Source organism: Sinohyriopsis cumingii, chromosome 2 (genome assembly GCF_028554795.1).
Source record: "Sinohyriopsis cumingii isolate HCF-2022 chromosome 2, ASM2855479v2, whole genome shotgun sequence".
Lineage (NCBI taxonomy): Eukaryota > Metazoa > Mollusca > Bivalvia > Unionida > Unionidae > Sinohyriopsis > Sinohyriopsis cumingii.
The window spans coordinates 29,936,932-29,957,448 of NC_142962.1; the positions used below are offsets into that span (position 1 = coordinate 29,936,932).

General features: G+C 33.8%; 1 protein-coding gene across 1 annotated transcript; it reads right to left on the reverse strand.

Annotated features, from left to right (window-relative positions):
- Positions 1 to 404: 404 nt before the first annotated feature.
- Positions 405 to 19,679, reverse strand: LOC149804548 (ADP-ribosylation factor-like protein 2). The gene is made up of 5 exons (XM_089941396.1): positions 19,531 to 19,679; positions 16,130 to 16,240; positions 14,214 to 14,376; positions 10,094 to 10,174; positions 405 to 6,071 (listed from the first exon to the last, which is right to left on the reverse strand). Exons 1-5 carry the CDS (start codon positions 19,593 to 19,595, stop codon positions 5,937 to 5,939), a joined length of 555 nt encoding a protein of 184 aa, XP_089797522.1. The 5' UTR covers positions 19,596 to 19,679; the 3' UTR covers positions 405 to 5,936.
- Positions 19,680 to 20,517: the final 838 nt, after the last annotated feature.

A 20,517-nucleotide genomic window follows, 5' to 3' on the forward strand; every position in this document is an offset into this window, starting at 1 on the left:
GCATACAATGTGAAAATTTAAAATGAACTGACACTTTTTAATTAAATTCCAAATATTTCTAATAGTTTGATCATAAGTCCAAATGTATAAAGTTCCAGTGGTATTCCATATAAGTTCCAATATTGAATGTGTTGATGTGCCTGTAGTCTTGAATGTGGTATTGTGCCAGTGGTCTGAATTATGATGATGTGCAGTCTTTTGTTGTATTACAAAAATATAATCCAAAAATATTCTTGTCTGAATTCATTATAATTTCCAAGTTAATGTTCCAGTCCAAGTATATTATTGATGAGCACTTTGTATTTCCAGTGAAAAAGAATTTGAATAAATAATTCTACCCAAATGGAAATCTGAACAGAACAATAAGACTGATTCTGCTTCAGAGATAATAAGATGAGAATGAGTAATTTCTCAAGTAAAAACTTTATATAAAAAGCTGATACAAATATAACCAGGGATAATGGCAAAAAAGTCATATCTAGAACATTCTAAGTTGTCAAACAAGATAAAGTCTAATACTAACATTATAATAAAGAATAAGGCAAACATCAGGTACACCAGGTTTTCCATTAGGGAATACCAATGTCCTAGACTCGGATTAAAGTAAACATGTTTAAGTCCATTGATAATGATCCTAATATTTAATCTATATTCATGGAGAAATATTAGCTATGTAATATGTTGTTTACAAAATCAATGTCCCTAGTCAGATAGACAGTGAACTTGATTTTGGACTTGAGGTCAATTACAAAATACAGTCATACATAACATATAATCATGGAGAGAAAAGCCCATGAAAATACAAATATATATATATATATATATATATAACATTGTACATGCACAGATGTAGTTTTTATTCAGAATGACAGTTTAAATTACAATTCAGTTGATAGTTCCTCCTAAAGTCTGCTTACAGTAATACATTAACAGAAGTAAACTGTAAACAAACAAAAAACAGCCAATATAAACAGAACTGTGGAAATTGATTAAAAACAATGCAGCTAGTGGAAAATGTTGAATTCATTCCACCTCTGTGTGTTAAAAATAGGCTCTGAAAATAGTCATTCTTTAATCTGCCAAAGGATGTGTAAATTTTGTCTTGTTTATACAGTCAGGATATAATATACCAAAGAATGCATCAGGACTTCATGGTGATAAATACATAACATTTATTTTCCTAACAGTTAAATGTTCAAAAAGTCATCCAAAGATTGGTGCAATCTTGAAAGTTGATTTTAGTAATTTGTAGACTAAAGAGTAGTTTTTTAGGACACATTTTGAACACATTTTCAGAATCATTTAATGTCTTGAAAATGTAGCTGTGCAGCATTACACTAACAATACAACATAATCAGAATCATTTAATGTCTTGAAAATGTAGTTGTTTAGCATTACACCAATAATACAACATACTCAGAATCATTTAATGTCTTGAAAATGTAGTTGTGTAGCATTACACCAATAATACAACATAATCAGAATCATTTAATGTCTTGAAAATGTAGTTGCGTAGCATTACACCAATAATACAACATAATCAGAATCATTTAATGTCTTGAAAATGTAGTTGTGTAGCATTACACAAATAATACAACATACTCAGAATTATTTAATGTCTTGAAAATGTAACTGTGTATCATTACACCAATAATACAACATAATCAGAATCATTTAATGTCTTGAAAATGTAGTTGTGTAGCATTACACCAACAATATAACATAATCAGAATTATTTAAAGTCTTGAAAATGTAGTTGTGTAGCATTACACCAATAATACAACATACTCAGAATCATTTAATGTCTTGAAAATGTAACTGTGTATCATTACACCAATAATACAACATAACCAGAGTTATTTAAAGTCTTGAAAATGTAGTTGTGTAGCATTACACCAACAATACAACATAATCAGAATTATTTAAAGTCTTGAAAATGTAGCTGTGTAGCATTACACCAATAATACAACATACTCAGAATCATTTAATGTCTTGAAAATGTAACTGTGTATCATTACACCAACAATACAACATAATCAGAATTATTTAAAGTCTTGAAAATGTAGCTGTGCAGCATTACACTAACAATACAACATAATCAGAATTATTTAAAGTCTTGAAAATGTAGTTGTGTATCATTACACCAATAATACAACATAATCAGAATTATTTAAAGTCTTGAAAATGTAGTTGTGTAGCATTACACCAATAATACAACATAATCAGAATCATTTAAAGTCTTGAAAATGTAACTGTGTATCATTACACCAATAATACAACATAACCAGAGTTATTTAAAGTCTTGAAAATGTAGCTGTGCAGCATTACACTAACAATACAACATAATCAGAATCATTTAAAGTCTTGAAAATGTAACTGTGTATCATTACACCAACAATACAACATAATCAGAATTATTTAAAGTCTTGAAAATGTAGCTGTGCAGCATTACACTAACAATACAACATAATCAGAATCATTTAATGTCTTGAAAATGTAGTTGTGTAGCATTACACCAACAATACAACATAATCAGAGTTAGTTAAAGTCTTGAAAATGTAGTTGTGTAGCATTACACCAACAATACAACATAATCAGAATTATTTAAAGTCTTGAAAATGTAGCTGTATATCATTACACCAACAATACAACATACTCAGAATTATTTAAAGTCTTGAAAATGTAGCTGTGTAGCATTACACCAATAATACAACATAATCAGAGTTATTTAAAGTCTTGAAAATGTAGTTGTGTAGCATTACACCAATAATACAACATAATCAGAATCATTTAAAGTCTTGAAAATGTAGCTGTGTATCATTACACCAACAATACAACATAATCAGAATTATTTAAAGTCTTGAAAATGTAGTTGTGTATCATTACACCAATAATACAACATAATCAGAATCATTTAAAGTCTTGAAAATGTAGCTGTGTATCATTACACCAACAATACAACATAATCAGAATCATTTAATGTCTTGAAAATGTAGTTGTATATCATTACACCAACAATACAACATAATCAGAATTATTTAGTCTTGAAAATGTAACTGTGTATCATTACACCAATAATACAACATAATCAGAGTTATTTAAAGTCTTGAAAATGTAGTTGTGTATCATTACACCATTAATACAACATACTCAGAATTATTTAAAGTCTTGAAAATGTAACTGTGTATCATTACACCAATAATACAACATAATCAGAGTTATTTAAAGTCTTGAAAATGTAGTTGTGTATCATTACACCATTAATACAACATACTCAGAATTATTTAAAGTCTTGAAAATGTAGTTGTGTAGCATTACACCAATAATACAACATAATCAGAGTTATTTAAAGTCTTGAAAATGTAGTTGTGTAGCATTACACCAACAATACAACATACTCAGAATTATTTAAAGTCTTGAAAATGTAGTTGTGTAGCATTACACCAATAATACAACATAATCAGAATCATTTAAAGTCTTGAAAATGTAGTTGTGTAGCATTACACCAACAATACAACATACTCAGAATTATTTAAAGTCTTGAAAATGTAGTTGTGTAGCATTACACCAATAATACAACATAATCAGAATCATTTAAAGTCTTGAAAATGTAGTTGTGTAGCATTACACCAACAATACAACATACTCAGAATTATTTAAAGTCTTGAAAATGTAGTTGTGTAGCATTACACCAATAATACAACATAATCAGAATTATTTAAAGTCTTGAAAATGTAGTTGTGTAGCAATACACCAATAAAAGAACAAAGATCCATTACAATATTTTTATGACCAGTAGTCAACTTCAAGGCAAAATAATTAATATTTGTTAATATAATTACATGTATTATGCAGTTTGGGTTAGTGGACTACATTACCTTGATAAAACATCTAAAGATAAGAAACTCACATTGTAAATCGAAGAATAAGAAACTTGAGATATTACAGAAAGATTTTCACATTCATCATTATTATATACAATATGGAAAATATTGAGTCTCATTATTATATACAGTATATAAAACAATGAGTCATTATTATATACAGTAATTAAAATAATGAGTCTCAGAAGGAAAGAAAGAATGAACTCCAGCATATTTAGCACTAGTGATGTTTCAGTAGTTGTGTATACCACATGAATTAGAGTACTTTGTGTATGCCACATGACTAACTGAATAAGAGTACTTTGTGTATGCCACAAGACTAATGGAATGAGAGTACTTTGTGTATGCCACATGACAAAATGAATTAGAGTACCTTGTGTATGCCACATTACTAATTAAGAGTACCTTGTGTATACCACATGATTAACTGAATTAGAATACTCTGTGTATACCACATTACTAACTGAATAAGAGTACACTGTGTATACCACAAGACCAATTGAATTAGAGTACCTTGTATATGCCACATGAGTAACTGGATTAGAGTAACTTGTGTATGCCACATTACTAATTGAATTAGCATACTTTGTGTATGTCACATGACTAAATGAAATAGAGTACTCTGTGAATACCACATGACTAACTGAATTAGAGTACTTTGTGTATACCACATTACTAACTGAATAAGAGTACTTTGTGCATACCACAAGACCAATTGAATTAGAGTACCTTGTATATGCCACATGAGTAACTGGATTAGAGTAACTTGTGTATGCCACATTACTAACTGAATTAGCATACTTTGTGTATGTCACATGACTAAATGAAATAGAGTACTTTGTGAATACCACATGACTGAATTAGAGTACCTTGTGTATGCCACATGACTGAATTAGATCATGCCACATGACTGACTGAATTAGAGTACTTTGTGTATACCACATGACTCATTGAATTAGAGTATACCACATGACTAAATGAATTATAGTACTTTTATGTGTTTCTAACACTGGCAATTAAAGTGAAACTTGACTTAGTGGATACTTCCATATACAGATCACCTGTCTAAGAAGAACATATAATTTTGTTTCTAAATTTACCTATACATATTCAATCTCTTATGTAAGGACATGGACCAAAAAGAACAAAACTTTGTAGTCCCTTGAGTATCATTTAAAAACAATTTTTGTTCATAGAACTGATTAACACTATTTACTATTAAATTAGTGTCTTCATTTGATGATCACACAGTTTACTATCCAGTTAGTATCTTTATTTGACTTGCACACTCTTTGCTATCAGATTAGTACCTTCATGTGACTCTCAAACACCAGCTTCTATAATTATACAATATCACTTATTACTCACAGTCTGCTATAAAATTAGTACCTTCATTTGGTTCTCATCTGTATTTCTACAAACAAAATGGTTTCATTATATAATTTATAAGTATGCCCAACAGTTTGGAACAAACAAGTAATTATTTTTACAGATTATAATGGACATCTGGTAAATAAAATTCTGTTCAAAAAGGTATAGTTTCTTTTGCAGTGACTAAGAATGCACACAAGCGACAGTGTGTAAAATCATGGTGCCATGTAATGTCAGCATACACCTGATTTGAACAGAAATCTTCTGTGTACGTCACTATATTAAGGATTGCATTTTTCACATTACCTCACATACAACATAATTTAAACCAAATGGTGATGATGATTTAATGTATAAACTTAATTTTCTCAGCTTTTCATCACATTCAGGTTTCAGAAAATGAAGTGCAAACAAACTCCTCTCTTGTCTGTTTTAAATGCTGTATCATTTCATAAAGTTAAAAGCACTAATATCTGTTATTATATAATCTTTAAAAATTTCTCAAACTGTCAGATAATGGATGTGCTGGATGGTTGTGACTTGTTTTCAATACTTTTGTTATTCCGTTTCTTCCACAAAAGCTGTAGATGAGTCCGACCTGCATGAGGCACAAGATTGTGTTACAGTTTACAATATCTGATATTGTTGGTCTACAATCCATCTAATTTATGAACCACAATATCAGTCCATTGTAAAAATCCTGGAAGCAATGTCATCTATTATCCAATCTATTCCTTCTAGAAGATTCTGCCCTGTCACTGCACTGCAACCAGTAATCAACCAATGATGGGTCTGTATATTTTCAAGTTCCATGGCCTGATAAAAAAATGTATACAGTGAATAAACCAAATGCTTTCTCTCGTAAATAAGTAAATGTTACAAGAGGTAAATAGTGGTTTCTGTCTGACTAATTCTGGAATTATAAGACTGAAGATAAAATCTATTACACACTCTCCTTTCCTGAAGTTGTCATTTTTTCTGCAAGAAATCTGGACAAAATGTTTAAATGTAATATTGCAATTGGCTTCATTCATGATGCTATAAGATATTCCTAGAAAATGAAAGGGTGCATGGTACAGGTTCCAAAATTGGCCCATAAATAGCATGTGAGAGCAATATCAGTTCCATGGATATATGAAATGCCAAGTATCACTGAAACAAAAGTGAGAAAGTTCTTGTAAGTGAGCTGTTGGTTAAGGTTGAGAGCAATAACTGCAGATTTATTCCAATTTGGGTCAGGTTACTGGAAACGGAAGTTTTATTATTATGCTGAAATGAAATGGCATTTTAAAAAATGCACCACTCCAGTTATATATTGCTAATTCACTTTTTTCAGAACGTAACATTTCTTGATTTTACGGTTGCTCCATACTCAAAGACGTAACAGGGTTTCTCCTTTCAATATTTTCTTAGATTACACAACATTAGGGGAAAAATAAATCTTGTACTTCCTGAATTCTGCCTTCATGAAAAGATGAAAATTATTCTTTTCTGTCTATATCATATAGACAAAGGGAAGAAACTCTTACCCATTACATGGTGGCCACATGGTCTAAGGTGCTCACCTTTACCAATCGGTGAAATCTCACTTCTGTCTACATGGGTTTGAATATTAGGCTTGGCCAATATGGGTGTGTGAGAAAGCCTGTCTGTAGCTTCCTGCTGGTCAATGGTTCTTTCTGTGGTTTTCCTGGGCTGTTAAGGTTATGTCATCAAATGTTATTGCAGCATTTTTGGATGACAGCCTCCAAAAACACAAGTTCTATTCTGGTGAATAGCAGGAATCATGTCCTTTCTATTTTAGGTTACTTAGGCTTTTTAGTGAGCTTACAAGAGTCAGATCCTGACCTATCCCTGTGCTTTGTCCATCTGGACATGAATTTATCACTAATCTCAACATCTGTCTCACTTATATACACATTTACGGATTAACAATCTCTTGGAGTCAGTTTCCAAAAGGGAATGGGCTACAGCAACAGAATTCATGCAACTTCTCAGCATGCTCAGTGCAGATCTAATTCTGCTTGGCCAAATTTTCATTTGCCCCTTGCAGATTGCCCTGCTGGTCAGGGGCACCCCTTTTCCTGTCATCACAGGGCCAGGATCACTAACAAAATAGTGCTATTCCTGCCTTAGTGGTGTAAAAAGGCCACATGGTAGGGACCCCTCTGTAAAAGCCCCAACCGAAAGTTACAGTTCATTGAGATGCTACTTTGTACAGTTTGACAACCCATCAACATGATCAATGGTAAGTATGGTCCAGAGGAATTATATTTTCACATCAATATTCTAGAGATGATGGTGATAATCATTGCTTTTCATGGAAAGACTGACTATAGGAAAGTAGTCCTTGTCATTTTGGGCAAATCACTGGTGGTGGCCTACCATCTCATATAGTGGTGGAGGACCAGATCACCTCACCATTGCATTCTATTTTAGAAGTTTTTATGCATGCAATCCCAGCTAAATATAACCATACAAATCGGGTGCATTCCTGGCACACTCAATGTCCTGACCATCTCCCAGGAAATCTTTCAAACAGAGTGGTCCATTCATCAGTCAATCTTGGGCATGCCAGATGACAGACCTGTAAGTAATAAGGTGGAACCACAAGCTGTCCACCTTTGTCTGCCAGGATATTTACCTAGAAACTTGAGTCATGGAATCAATATCAATTAGTTCGGAGGGGTTTTGGCCTTCACCATAGTCCTAGTACTAAACATAATTTAGAAATTATCAGCCCATAGATGCAAACTGTTATGGTAGCCTCCTCAAGTAGGACAAGTACGTGATCAATGATGTATTTGATTTAGTGATAGATATGCTTAGGAAGATCCTAGCAAAACCAAATCTACTCAAACAGCCTTGGTTGCAGGATATTCATCCCTGTCCAGACCAGCTCTTCCTTAATGCCTGGGTCATGTTGAGAGAGCTCTTCATAATGCCTGGGTCATGTTGAGACAGCTCTTCCTTAATGCCTGGGTCTTGTTTGGAGAACTCTTCCTTTATGCCTGGCTTTTGTTGGGAGAGCTCTTCCTTAATGCCTGGCTCCTGACTCATGCTGGGATAGCTCGTCCTTAATGCCTGGCTCATGTTGGGAGAGCTCTTCGTTAATGCCTGGCTCTTGCTGGAAGAGCTATTCCTTAATGCCTGGCTCATGTTGGGAGAGCTCTTCCTTAATGCCTGGCTCATGCTGGGATAACTCTTCCTTAATGCCTGGCTCTTGTTGGGAGAGCTCTTCCTTAATGCCTGGCTCATGCTGGGATAGCTCTTCCTTAATGCCTGGCTCATGCTGGGATAGCTCTTCCTTAATGCCTGGCTCATGTTGAGAGAGCTCTTCCTTAATGCCTGGCTCATGCTGGGATAGCTCTTCTTTAATGCCTGGCTCATGCTGGGGTAGCTCTTGCTTAATGCCTGGCTTGTGTTGGGAGAGCTCTTTCTTAATGCCTGGCTCTGGTTGGGAGAGTCTTCCTTAATGCCTGGCTCATGTTGGGAGAGCTCTTCCTTAATGCCTGGCTCATGCTGGGATAGCTCTTCCTTAATGCCTGTCTCATGTTGAGACAGGTCTTCCTTAATGCCTGGCTCTTGCTGGGAGAGGAATATCAGCCTTTAATTGTGGAGAGAATCTCACATGCTCAAAGACCCTAAACGTTGAAGATGTAAGAGGGAAAGTGGCATGGCACATTTTCAGGAACAAGTGCAAAGTTAACAACATAATCCCTCTGATAACCTCACTTCCACAGCTGGCTAATTTCCACAGTTGGCCAATTTCTTTCTTGGGAGAACAAATTAGCCACCTATTCCTGTCAAAGTTTACCAATGGAAGACATTTTCAGGCATCATGGTAGAGCAGATATTAATCATGATAAAGAACTATCAGACCCACTAGCCAAGTTTGAATTGAATAGACCAAAACTGATCACCCTGTTTCCAAAATGAAATCTCACTGGTCCTGAAATGGCTTAATTTGTATGAATTCAAGCCTTTAGCCAGAAACTAAATAACCTACTATCTTACAAACCATGCTTCCTGATAGCTTTAGTCTCAGAATGTACAGTGAGCAAGATACATTCAATGGATCCAAATTATTTACTGGTTCATATAGGATGGTTCTACAGTCCTAATGACACAACAAGGCTTTGTAGTAAGCAATCAGAGATTCATACCATTCCATTCTTCGACATATGTCAAGAGAAATGACCATGCAACAATATTCTGTGCCCTCAAGCATTACTTGAAGTACACAGGAAAAAAGTTAAGCAACTCTCTTTCTTAGTAAAGGCTAAGAAAGACAACATCACCCTCAATCCCTATCATTGTGGGTGAAGTGGGATATACACTCTGTGTACTCTGAAATCTTGAAGGATCAGAGTCAACTCATGAAGATTTCAACTAATGAAATCAGAACAATCTCTGCAAGTCTTGCTTTCAAACGTAACATTGTGATCCAAGACATAATATAAGCTAGTGCCTGGCATGCCCAGCCAACTTTCTAGAGCATTTGTCTATTCTCCTTGGTCGACATGATATGCAGATGGAAAAGTGTTGTCTTTCTGGGAAGGTTCTGGAGCTAACATGCTTATTTTCCTGATGTTAATGTGACTGAGTAAATATTCTTGGATAAACACAGTATATATATATATATATATATATATATATATATATATATATATATATATATATATATATATATATATATCAATGATAAATGTGATAGATCAATAATTCTGATATCTTTATAAGTCAATGATGATATGACTGTTTTGAATGCAGAAACATACAAACAGACACTATTAAATAACCTACCTTAAGTAATGATTATAACAATTAATACTTACTTCTTTGATAGCTTCTGATGTCAGAGCTCCAGGAACATCTTGCTTGTTTGCAAAAACCAAAAGTGTGGCTCCTGCAAGCCTCTGAAAAATAATGATCACACTAAAGTTGATTTCATTAGAATTAGCAGCAATGTCAACATGGATCAATTGTTTCTTTTATTTATATATGTGATATCGTAGTTTACCCATGTAAAATATAAGCCAAGCTGGATAAAGCACCGCTCCGGTGGCCTAGTGGTTAGAGTGTCCGCCTCGGATGCGGGAGGTCGTGGGTTTCGATCCCCAGCTCAGTCATACCAAAGACTTACAAAAATGGCACTAACAGCTGCCTCGCTTGGTGCTCAGAATTTAAGAGGTTAGTGTTAGGACTGGTCAGCCTGGTGTCAAGATAATGTGTCTGGGTGGGACATCATGCGACATGGTTGCAGCATGATGCCCCAGTGCTAGACATCACTTTAAACTGTCACACTGCAGACATTGTAGCAATATGACTGAAAAATTGTTAAAAATCCAAATCACACACACACTGGATGAAACTGCAATATTATTGCATATTTCAAATGTAAAACTTCATCCTATTGGTTGAATATTAGTCACAACTATTGTTGGGTACACTCTCTATTAGCCCAAGTTTATGACAGTGGTTCACATCAGCAGATGACATACATCATATATGCTGCTTTGAAGGGCATGTGAGTAAATGAAGGAATATAGTGACTGGTTCACATCAGATATGGACCAGCCTGTATCAGCAGATGATGTGACATCACACACATTATGTTGCATGATATACAAACTGAATGATGGAACAGATCATTCCATGCAACAAAAGGTATCAGTTACTTCCTGAACAGGGTAATATCCTAATGCATGAACTGCCCTCAGTCTTTTGGTCATATCAACCTGGTGGTACATGTACTGACCTGAGAGCAGTCTGTTCCCAACAATATTGCCCTCTTCATAAATAATTATTCCTTAATTAGGTCACCTTATGACCTGAGACTGACATCATCATTCCTGAAATTTGACCCATAGGATGATGTCTATTACAGTGGCAGGACATTTCATTTTGTTCCCCATTATGATCTAAAGCACATCATTTCACACAAAAAGAAAAAAAGAAAAACGTGTATTCTTGAAGAAATAGAAAATCGGCCCAGGTCAAAATGTGTGGGCATAGACAGGAAAGAGTTGTTCCTGTTGTACTTTCTGATATTTGAGGTAGTGCATTTAATTCATATGATTTATCTGCAAACCATAGAGCTTTTTAGAAATTGTGAGGTCATAACTGCAAATTGATCTGATATCCCCCCTCAAGTGGGACAAGTTGTGGGTCAATGATATACTTTATCTAGTGATGGACATGCCCAGGAAAATCCTGGCAAAACCAAATCTGCTCAAACAGTCTGTTGGCTACTGTCTACCCTGGATTTAGTAACGTTTGTACAGTGAATGTGTGTAAGAAAACACGAAGAAAACTTGATGGCTTTGCTGTTGATAGGTCAATAATATTTAGAATAATAATTAAATGTATTGGCTTTTTATGGAGATATTGTGTTTCAAAAATAAGCAAAAATTGGTGATATTTAAAAAAAATACAACATATCTTGGGAAATTATTAAATCAATTCTGGTTCTAAAACTCTGTAGTACTTCAAGCAATCAGTGAAATTATTAGAAAAATTTGAAAGGCATGACACAGCAGTGCTATATATAAAGTAATTTTATAATCAAGCATATTATGGTGGCCCTACACTGTAGTAGTTTTATTTAAATATCTTAATTACTTCACAAAATGATATCTTTACACTGACAGATGTTACAAATCCCTGCCATGACCTTGACAATGAGATTTTGGTACATTATCTAGCTTTGATATATATTGGTACACAATTTCATTTAAATTTCTTCAGCAATTCAAAAATTATAATCCTGATATGCTTACAAGTCACAGAATGACATCTTATCTTACTGTGACCTTGACCTTGAGGCATGGATTTAGCTATGATATGTAACCCATCATCTAGTCATGGTATATACAGAGAGGAAGTTTAATGAAAATCTCTCCAACTGTTAAAACATTACAGGCAGGACAAGCAAATGATAACAAATGGATGGAAGGACACCATAATTTAATTTGCCTGATTTAAAATGGGCATCTAGAATGGACTTAAACAGTGAAAGGAAAATAAACTCTTAAGTTTCATTTGTAACTTGAATGAACATAGTGAATGAATGGAAATAAATACCAAGCTTTTATTCAAATCCACTGCTCCATTTTAAAGATATGGCCAATAAATATCAATATTCACAACTTATTTGGGGCTACAAGAGTCACTTTGTGATGTGATGAAATTAAGTTAGATCCAGTTGGTCACTGATGCATTGGTCTAACTATTCACTGTTGCAAATAAAGTTTGTTTTAAAACTATGAATAAAACAACCATACAGAGCAATGATTTTATACTACATAGTAAATAATGAACAAGGTGAATTTTTGACTACGGAGACAACATAAGAAAGTAGCTTACAAGGCTGTAAAATTTTGTATAAGCTACCCAAGAAGGATAATACTGTTAATTTAAGACCAGATAGTTAAATTTTGTTTAAGCCACTCCAGAAACTTAAAACTTTTGATTTACTGCATAATACCTAAGACTGATTTATCATGGAAACTAAAAACTTTTATCAAGATACTGTGAGATACTGCTAAGATATGCATTTTTAATATAAAATTAATTATATCCAAATTATCTTACAGCAGAGCTTTTTATTGCTTGCACAGGAGATGAGTTTACAAAAATAGTAGCATGCTGTGTACTGGAAAAATAATCAATCGTAGAAGAAAAAAAAGAGAAGTTATATGTATCCTGTACAAGAGTGCTACAGCTCTGGCAATTATGACCAAAGAGATTTTTAGTGTGGGAAAAAGTAAAATATACAAGTTTGAAGTAACAAGATAGCAGTACCAATACCAGGTTTCTGACTTGTAATATGTTGGGTGTGAGAATTTGGAAAATATATAAATATCTGGGATGGATGTCAGTGAAGCAATGATAAATCTGGGTAACTAGGTCAGCATCATAGAAAATAACAAAATAACAGTGCCAATATCAGGTTTCAAACTAATATAAGTTGGGTGTGAAAGTTGGAAAACATCAGTATCAGATCAAGTTTTGGGGTTTCAGGAAGGTTTTGACAAATCCAGGTAAATAGATCAGCATCATGACATTTATTGTTAACTGGTTCATATGTAATACTGTTTCAGCACCATTTAGTTATGGTATGATCTGGAGGGAAGGGGCTGTCCATTTAGTAATGGTCAGCAAATTATATTCTGTATATGGAGAAAGGGGGTGTGGTGTGGGCTTATGATATATATATATATATATATATATATATATATATATATATATATATATACACACACACACATACATACATATATAGATAGATAGATACAAGAAAATTGAAGAAGAAAAGACAGCAAGAACAAGATACAAAATGGGAAAATTTGTAAAAGGTCTTAAGGTCATAGTCAGAAAAAGAAACAGACAGAGAAAGGATACGTAATAGATATAAAGGAGTGTTAGATATAGATACAGATATTATCCAGTCTGTATAAATGTGATATCCAGTCTGTATATATGTGTTATCCATAGTCTATAAATATGATATCCAGTCTGTATAAATGTGATATCCTTAGTCTATAAATGTAATATCCAGTCTGTATATATGTGATATTCATAGTCTATTGATGTGATATCCAGTCTGTATAAATGTGTAAAAAAACAATCATTCAAAGTGTACACTTGATTAGATAAAAGAGTATGTAAATTCAGTTGCAATTCTATAGTCTGATTCCATAACTGTCCAAACATTTTTCCTAATACTGCAGAGCTCAACAAAAATTGACAGCATCAGTGCATTTATTGTCATGTGTGGCTGTATTTATGTTGTACTGTTGTGGCTTGCATAATACAACACTTGTAAAGTAAATGTTTTAGTGATGATGTCAGGGAAAAAAATGAGGCTCTTTACCTATTTCAGTAACATATTAGTTAAAATAAGGCTCTTTACCTATTTCAGTAATATGTCAGGGACAAAACATGGCTCCTTACCTCTTCCTGTAATAGAGATTGGAGCTCTTGTTTACAGTCTTGAAGTCGCACCCTGTCTAAACTGTCTACAACCCAAATTAATCCATCTGTGCTCTCAAAATAGTTCCTCCAGTATGATCGCAAAGACTTCTGTCCTCCAACATCCCAAATATTTAGTTTAAAACTGAAACAGACAAAAATGGTTAAATGCATCACTGAAATCCATAATGAAAGAACTGTACTTTTAACATAAATACTGACAACTCCTTCTTGAAACAAGATTCCCTTGAACAGACTGTTGCTCAGGTGGTTGAAAAAAATCTTTGGGAATTCTAAATAAAATCGTTTCTTCTGTCTTTTAATTCTTTTTAACTGGTGAGTACTGAAACAATACTGTATAATGGTGGCCAGACCTGCAACCTTTTCATTTACAATGAATTAAATATTACATGATGTGTTTTAGAAAAAATCCTGTGTCAAGGACATGGAGTAGTAATAATAACATGCTTATGATCACCGTTACTGTGCCCCAATTGTGGCCTATGAGCATCAATCATCTTACACTGCTTTTTACGCAGAAAAAATAAATATATTGCTACTCAGTAGTACTTTTAAATTTAAAGAATGTACATAATTATTACAAAACATATAGGAGTTGATAATGAAGTCCACCTAGGGATACCAGTTTAAAACCAGTACAAAATATGAAGACACACATTAAAAGTAATCAATGCAGGTATAATCTGAGATACATTTGATAGCCTAGGTAAGTTCAATTGGGGACTTGCAAAGTGTTTTAGTGAAAACCTAATGTCAATATGAAAACCAATGAGGAACAAGGAGTGAAAACAAAATGTTCAGTTGGTTTGGTCACCATGATAATGATATTAGATGTCAGATCTGCACCATTTTTATTTAGGACTACAAAGCAAAAGATATCAAAATGTCTTGTGGCAAAAACAACCAAACAATATGACCTACTTTCGAGAAGTAGTAGCAATAATTAGATTTTCAAGATGGCAACTGTGGCAGTCATATTGGACATCTACTCAGCACCACTTTCATACATAATCATCTAAATATTATATGAAGTCTTTCTTTTGAAAACCCTATGTCAATATGACCATCCATTCATAAGGAGTAGTAATAACAAGAATTATAGGATAGCCACCAAGGAAGTCAGAACCTGAAATCAGTTTTATTGTTGTGTCCAGTATTTCATTTGGTTGTAATTTATTTATTCAAATTATTTATTCACTGGAAATACAAAGCACTCATCAATAACATTCTTGGACAGAGATATTAAGTAGGAATTATGGTGGATCCCAACAAGGACATCTTGGATTATATTTTTGTGAAGTATTATTGTGATTCATCAAAGAATGTTGTTGCATCACCTCAACACAGGCCACTATAGGCACAACAATAGCTTCAGTGATGGATCTTATTTTGGACTACCACTGGAATTTAATTAAAACTTTATTCATTAGGACTTGTGATAAACCTTTTTGGACAATATGGGATATAATTCAGATTACTTTTAAGTTCTTTTTAAATTTTCACTTTGCATTCCAGGGAAATAAATTATCTGTTGAATTTTACAAAACTTGTTGGTTTTTTCTCTTCTCTGTTACTTTGTTCGAGACTTGAGTCATAATGCTACATGCATTCAACTTTTTTAATACATTTTTTTCAGTACTAAGTAGTTGGATTTGTTTCCCTTCATATGCTGTAAAACTCCACTTTCATGCACGGCCACATTCAGCAAATTTTTTTTTTATCTTGTCCTTTCCTTACAATACTAAATTTTGGTCAAACTCTATTACATATTACATGTACTCTGGGGTTTTTGGAAGTCCTCCCATCATGAGACGGCCATTACACTAATTAGTAGATACCGCTTTATACTTAATTAGATTGCTACATCAGATGCTTACTTTCTGTGTTCAAGAGTCTTTATATTAAAACCCAATGTAGGGGATATGGTATCAATATCTTCTCCATTAAACTTCTTCAAAATGGTGGTCTTCCCAGCATTGTCTAAGCCTCTGGATACTGGCGTCAAGGAAACTAACATTTTGAGTTCAGTCAGTAATCTTGCTTACCGAAAATGAAAAATCTGCATTCATCAGATGTAGTGCACATTCAATGGAAATTTACATGAGAAGATATATACAAGCTGATTAAAATACAAACTACATGTATCTGCAGCTGCAAATGTGTTCCAACAACATGAATGCCACATAGAACAAAAGTGGCTGAAGCATGAACTAATGGTCACAGTGGTATTCTTTGGGAAAGAGGTTATTGTACTCACATTGAAGCAGTCACATAAGAAGTTGCAAAACCCTAAGAACAACAGTGAACAGGAAACTGACCTGAAAAGTGTTCTGGGTTTCATATGGTGTTTATATCTCACTGATCATTAATATCACTGCCATCTGCTAATGATCATTAATACAACAGCCATCTACCATGGGTAATAAACACCACTGCCAACTATTAAGGCATGCCTGCTGTTGTTGTTGTTGTTGTAGGGTTTAACGCCATTTTTCAGCACATGATACACATGGTGGCCAGTATTTATGGTGGAGGAAGAACCTGGGAAAACCCTGGAAAGAACCACCGACCCACGAGAAGCTACTGGCAAGCTTTCTCACATACCCACATTGGCTGAATCTGAGACTCAAACCAGTGCAGACAGAGGTGCGATGGCAGTGATCTGTAACGGAGAGTGCTTTAGACCACTCGGCCACTCGGGGCACCAATGCTAAATGTCTGCAGCATGACGCCCCAATGCTAGACATCATAATGATATGACTCAAATAGTTAAATCGGCATTCACAACACATCCAGATAATAAATTATAAACTTATGATTTATACGGTATCACAGTTTTGGATGAATGCAACCACTATTGTTAATGTGCTATGACTTTTCAAGACTTTGTTAACAAGAGTCCTGACTGGCATTTTCCTAATTGCCAAATGCAAGAACAATTAGCCAAGAAATCTAAGTCAGTTGAATGATTTCCATAGATATTTATTAAAATGCCCTCCAAAATGACAAACAAAGCTTTCTGCTCAAGTACATGTAAGTGAGATGAGCAAGACAGGAACCCTGTCATATCAGCAAATAAACTTTAGACCCATAGTACAAGGCTCAAACTTAAAGGTAGCTCGCTAGCCCAAGGCTAGTACATTTTACTTGTATTTTTCAAATTTTAAATCAAAAGGCTAGATAATCTCAATGACATTGCTTTGTAGGAAGGATTTGTGAAGATTCTGTTGACAGAAAGCAATCTCAATTCATGATGGAGTGTCAGTTTGCTATGCAGGTGGATTATTCTCGGGCATCTCGCAACATATCTAAATGCTTGTTCCCAGTTATATAGGCTTTGCTATAGGATTAAAATGCATTGTTCTGGTCAGCAGCTCAAGTCTAAGGTCAAGTGCTGCTGAATGCACAAGTGTTCTGTTTTAACATGGATTCATACTAAATAAGGTCTACTGGATTTAATGCCAAGGATCAATAGGACAGAGATCACAGTTACTGTATATACACAAAATAAATTTATTAATAAGTAAAAGTGGACTGATAATCTGCCTGCATAGCAAAGATTGACATTCCAGCATGTTTTCATTACCTAATTTTCCTTGCCACATGTTGAGTGAGAACGAAATAAAAAAAAAGTCAGAGAACAAATGGTTACCTAAAAGAATCAGTGTTCAATTAAGTATCCATTGTGTTATGATCTTTAATATGTCTACGAATACCTCAAGATTACCAGATTCTTAGAAATTAGGAAATGTAGTCCCAATGTTTAAGAAAGGATGTAGAACAAATGTTTCAAACTATCGCCCAATATCACTCTGTTGCATGTTGTCTAAGGTGTTGAAAAAATGTTTCTACAAATTTTTGCATATTTATATTATTCATCATAACTTTATTTCACCTAATCAATCAGTGACTCTACAACAAATCAGTTATTAAATATTTATAATACGATTTGTTCAGCTCTAGACCATGGAAAGGGAGTTAGAACTGTTTTCTTTGACATCAGTAAAGTGTTTGATCATGTTTGGCATTACTTTATAAAGTTAAGAGCAGCATTTGTGGTAGTCTACTGTCATGGTCAGAACAATACATGTCATTAAGAAAACAGAGTTGTCCTGAATTCCTAATTTTGGATTAATCCTTCAACCATTATTTTTAATATATATAAATGATATACAATCATGACTAAGACTATTAGTAGATGATAATGCACTATATATAATTGTTGAAAATCCAAATAAAACTGGCCTGATTCTAAATTCAGACAATAAAAAATTACAGGACTGATCCCATCTTTGGCTAGTGACCTTTAAACCAGACAAAACAGAGTCAAAATTCAAATAACCATCATAAATTGCAGATGTCTAGTAAAGATATTCAAAAGGTATCCCAACATAAGTACTTAGGGATTATATTGTCTTGTGATGCTGCATGGCATGCTCATGTCAATCATTTATATGAAAGGGCTTGGAAGAAAAAAAAAGTATTAATTTTTAAAAAAAGATAGATTGGATTGCTTATCCTTGGAAAGAATGTACACATCATTATACTTCCTATGTTTAAATATGCTGATCATATCTGGGATAACTGTAAGCAAGAAAAAGAATTACTAGAAAAATAAATTTGGATGCCATGAAAATAGTAGTACATGCTGCCATGAGTGTCTCTTGAGCATTATTATATTACGAAAAAGGGTGGGATAGCCTGAATCACTGACACTATAAGCATAACTTAATTTAGTTGTTTAAAATGTACCATGGTTTTGCTAAAAATTATTTACAAGATATAATTCAGTTTTTGCTCTTAAAAATTATATATACACTACTCGATCATCCAATACTATTCAACCTCTTTTGTGCCAAATGACACTTTATCTAAAATCATGTATGCCCTCCACAATTCAAATGTGAAACACATTGCAGATTGAAATAATCAGCAACCCATCCATTCAAAATTTTAAAACATGCCTGGTGATCAGGTGGATCAAGTTCAGTTCTCAACAAGCTTCCGGCATTCTACAGAATCTCCATATAATGTTATATATGATACATGAAACTATTTTGTTGAATACTTTTAAAACATATTGTTGGTACGATTCGGACATTCTATGAATATCGCTGAAGACATATCTATCACAGACTGTGTGTATATAGTTTAACTTTGAAGCAAATTTGGTAATCTTCTCGAATTTACGTTTCAACCCTTAACGACGAGAACTGTTCAATTTCTGGAAAACTTGTAACGAGTAAAGAGATAGACACCAATATAACTTAAAGGATACAGCATCAGTAATCTAACTTCCTTTTCTTTTTGCTTCATTTTCTTAAGTATTGTTAGGAGACCCATTTTAGATGATAATATATAGGATTCGCATCAAAACTCGCAGGAAGTTTACAGTTTAACTTTAAGTATCTTAAATGTCATAAGCCGTAACGGACTCATGACTAATATGAACTCGCGGTCACAAGATTCATTCACAGTGTCCAAATGCAATACGGTCGTTACAACTAAAATCAAACTTTCACTATAAATATATAGTTATTAAGTCTATATTTTACATATATCTCAGCAATTTGGAAGAGAAAAGAATTCCCGGTCGAACATTTGAAAATATAGTCTACTGAGAAAAATTAAGGGGGGAGGGGCGCACACCCATTATTATGTACTTTTGAAAGAGTGACTTAAGGTGAAGTTGTTTGCATTTGAAACATGCACAGTGGAGAGAATGTTGACATATATATATGTTACTTTGATGTAATGGGGCTGACATTTCTTTGAATGTTGTACTTATGGAAATTGTACATGATCTAAGCACACTGCTAAATAAAATGACTGCTCCCTTATTCTAAAAAAATCAGCCTGAGTACACTATCTTAAGCACCTATTAAAATAGGGAAAATTAATTTTGCCCAACTAGACAATACCGGCTTCTAAAAATGCAATCGATGAATTACTACATGTATAAAATTTAAAAAAGGTATCGGCTCTTTGTTTAAAAACAATTTACTTTTGACGTCAAGGAAGTAGCAATGACCAAGCGGAGCTAGCAGTTTAAAAAAAAATTCATATCTGGAAATTCATATCTGGAGTAAGGCCAAGCTGTATACTCTATAACCATATTATACCCATCAATCATACACCAACTATGGGGAATTAAAGGTTCTTTGAACACTACCTAAGATATACAAGGTCTTTTTTCAAATAGCCAGTATAACCAGTGAGGAAACCCCGGGCAATTTTTTTTGTCTTTAAAAGTCTAATGCGAAAT

Bases quoted from the DNA above. Each gene is read 5' to 3' on its own strand.
- LOC149804548 (XM_089941396.1), bottom strand. From the start codon at position 19,595: ATGGGTCTCCTAACAATACTTAAGAAAATGAAGCAAAAAGAAAAGGAA. The intron at 16,241-19,530 runs GTATCCTTTAAG...GCCAGTATCCAG, and splicing joins GAAGTTAGATTACTGATGCT to AGGCTTAGACAATGCTGGGA. The intron at 6,072-10,093 runs GTAAGTATTAAT...TTTTTTTATCAG, and splicing joins CATCAGAAGCTATCAAAGAA to GCCATGGAACTTGAAAATAT.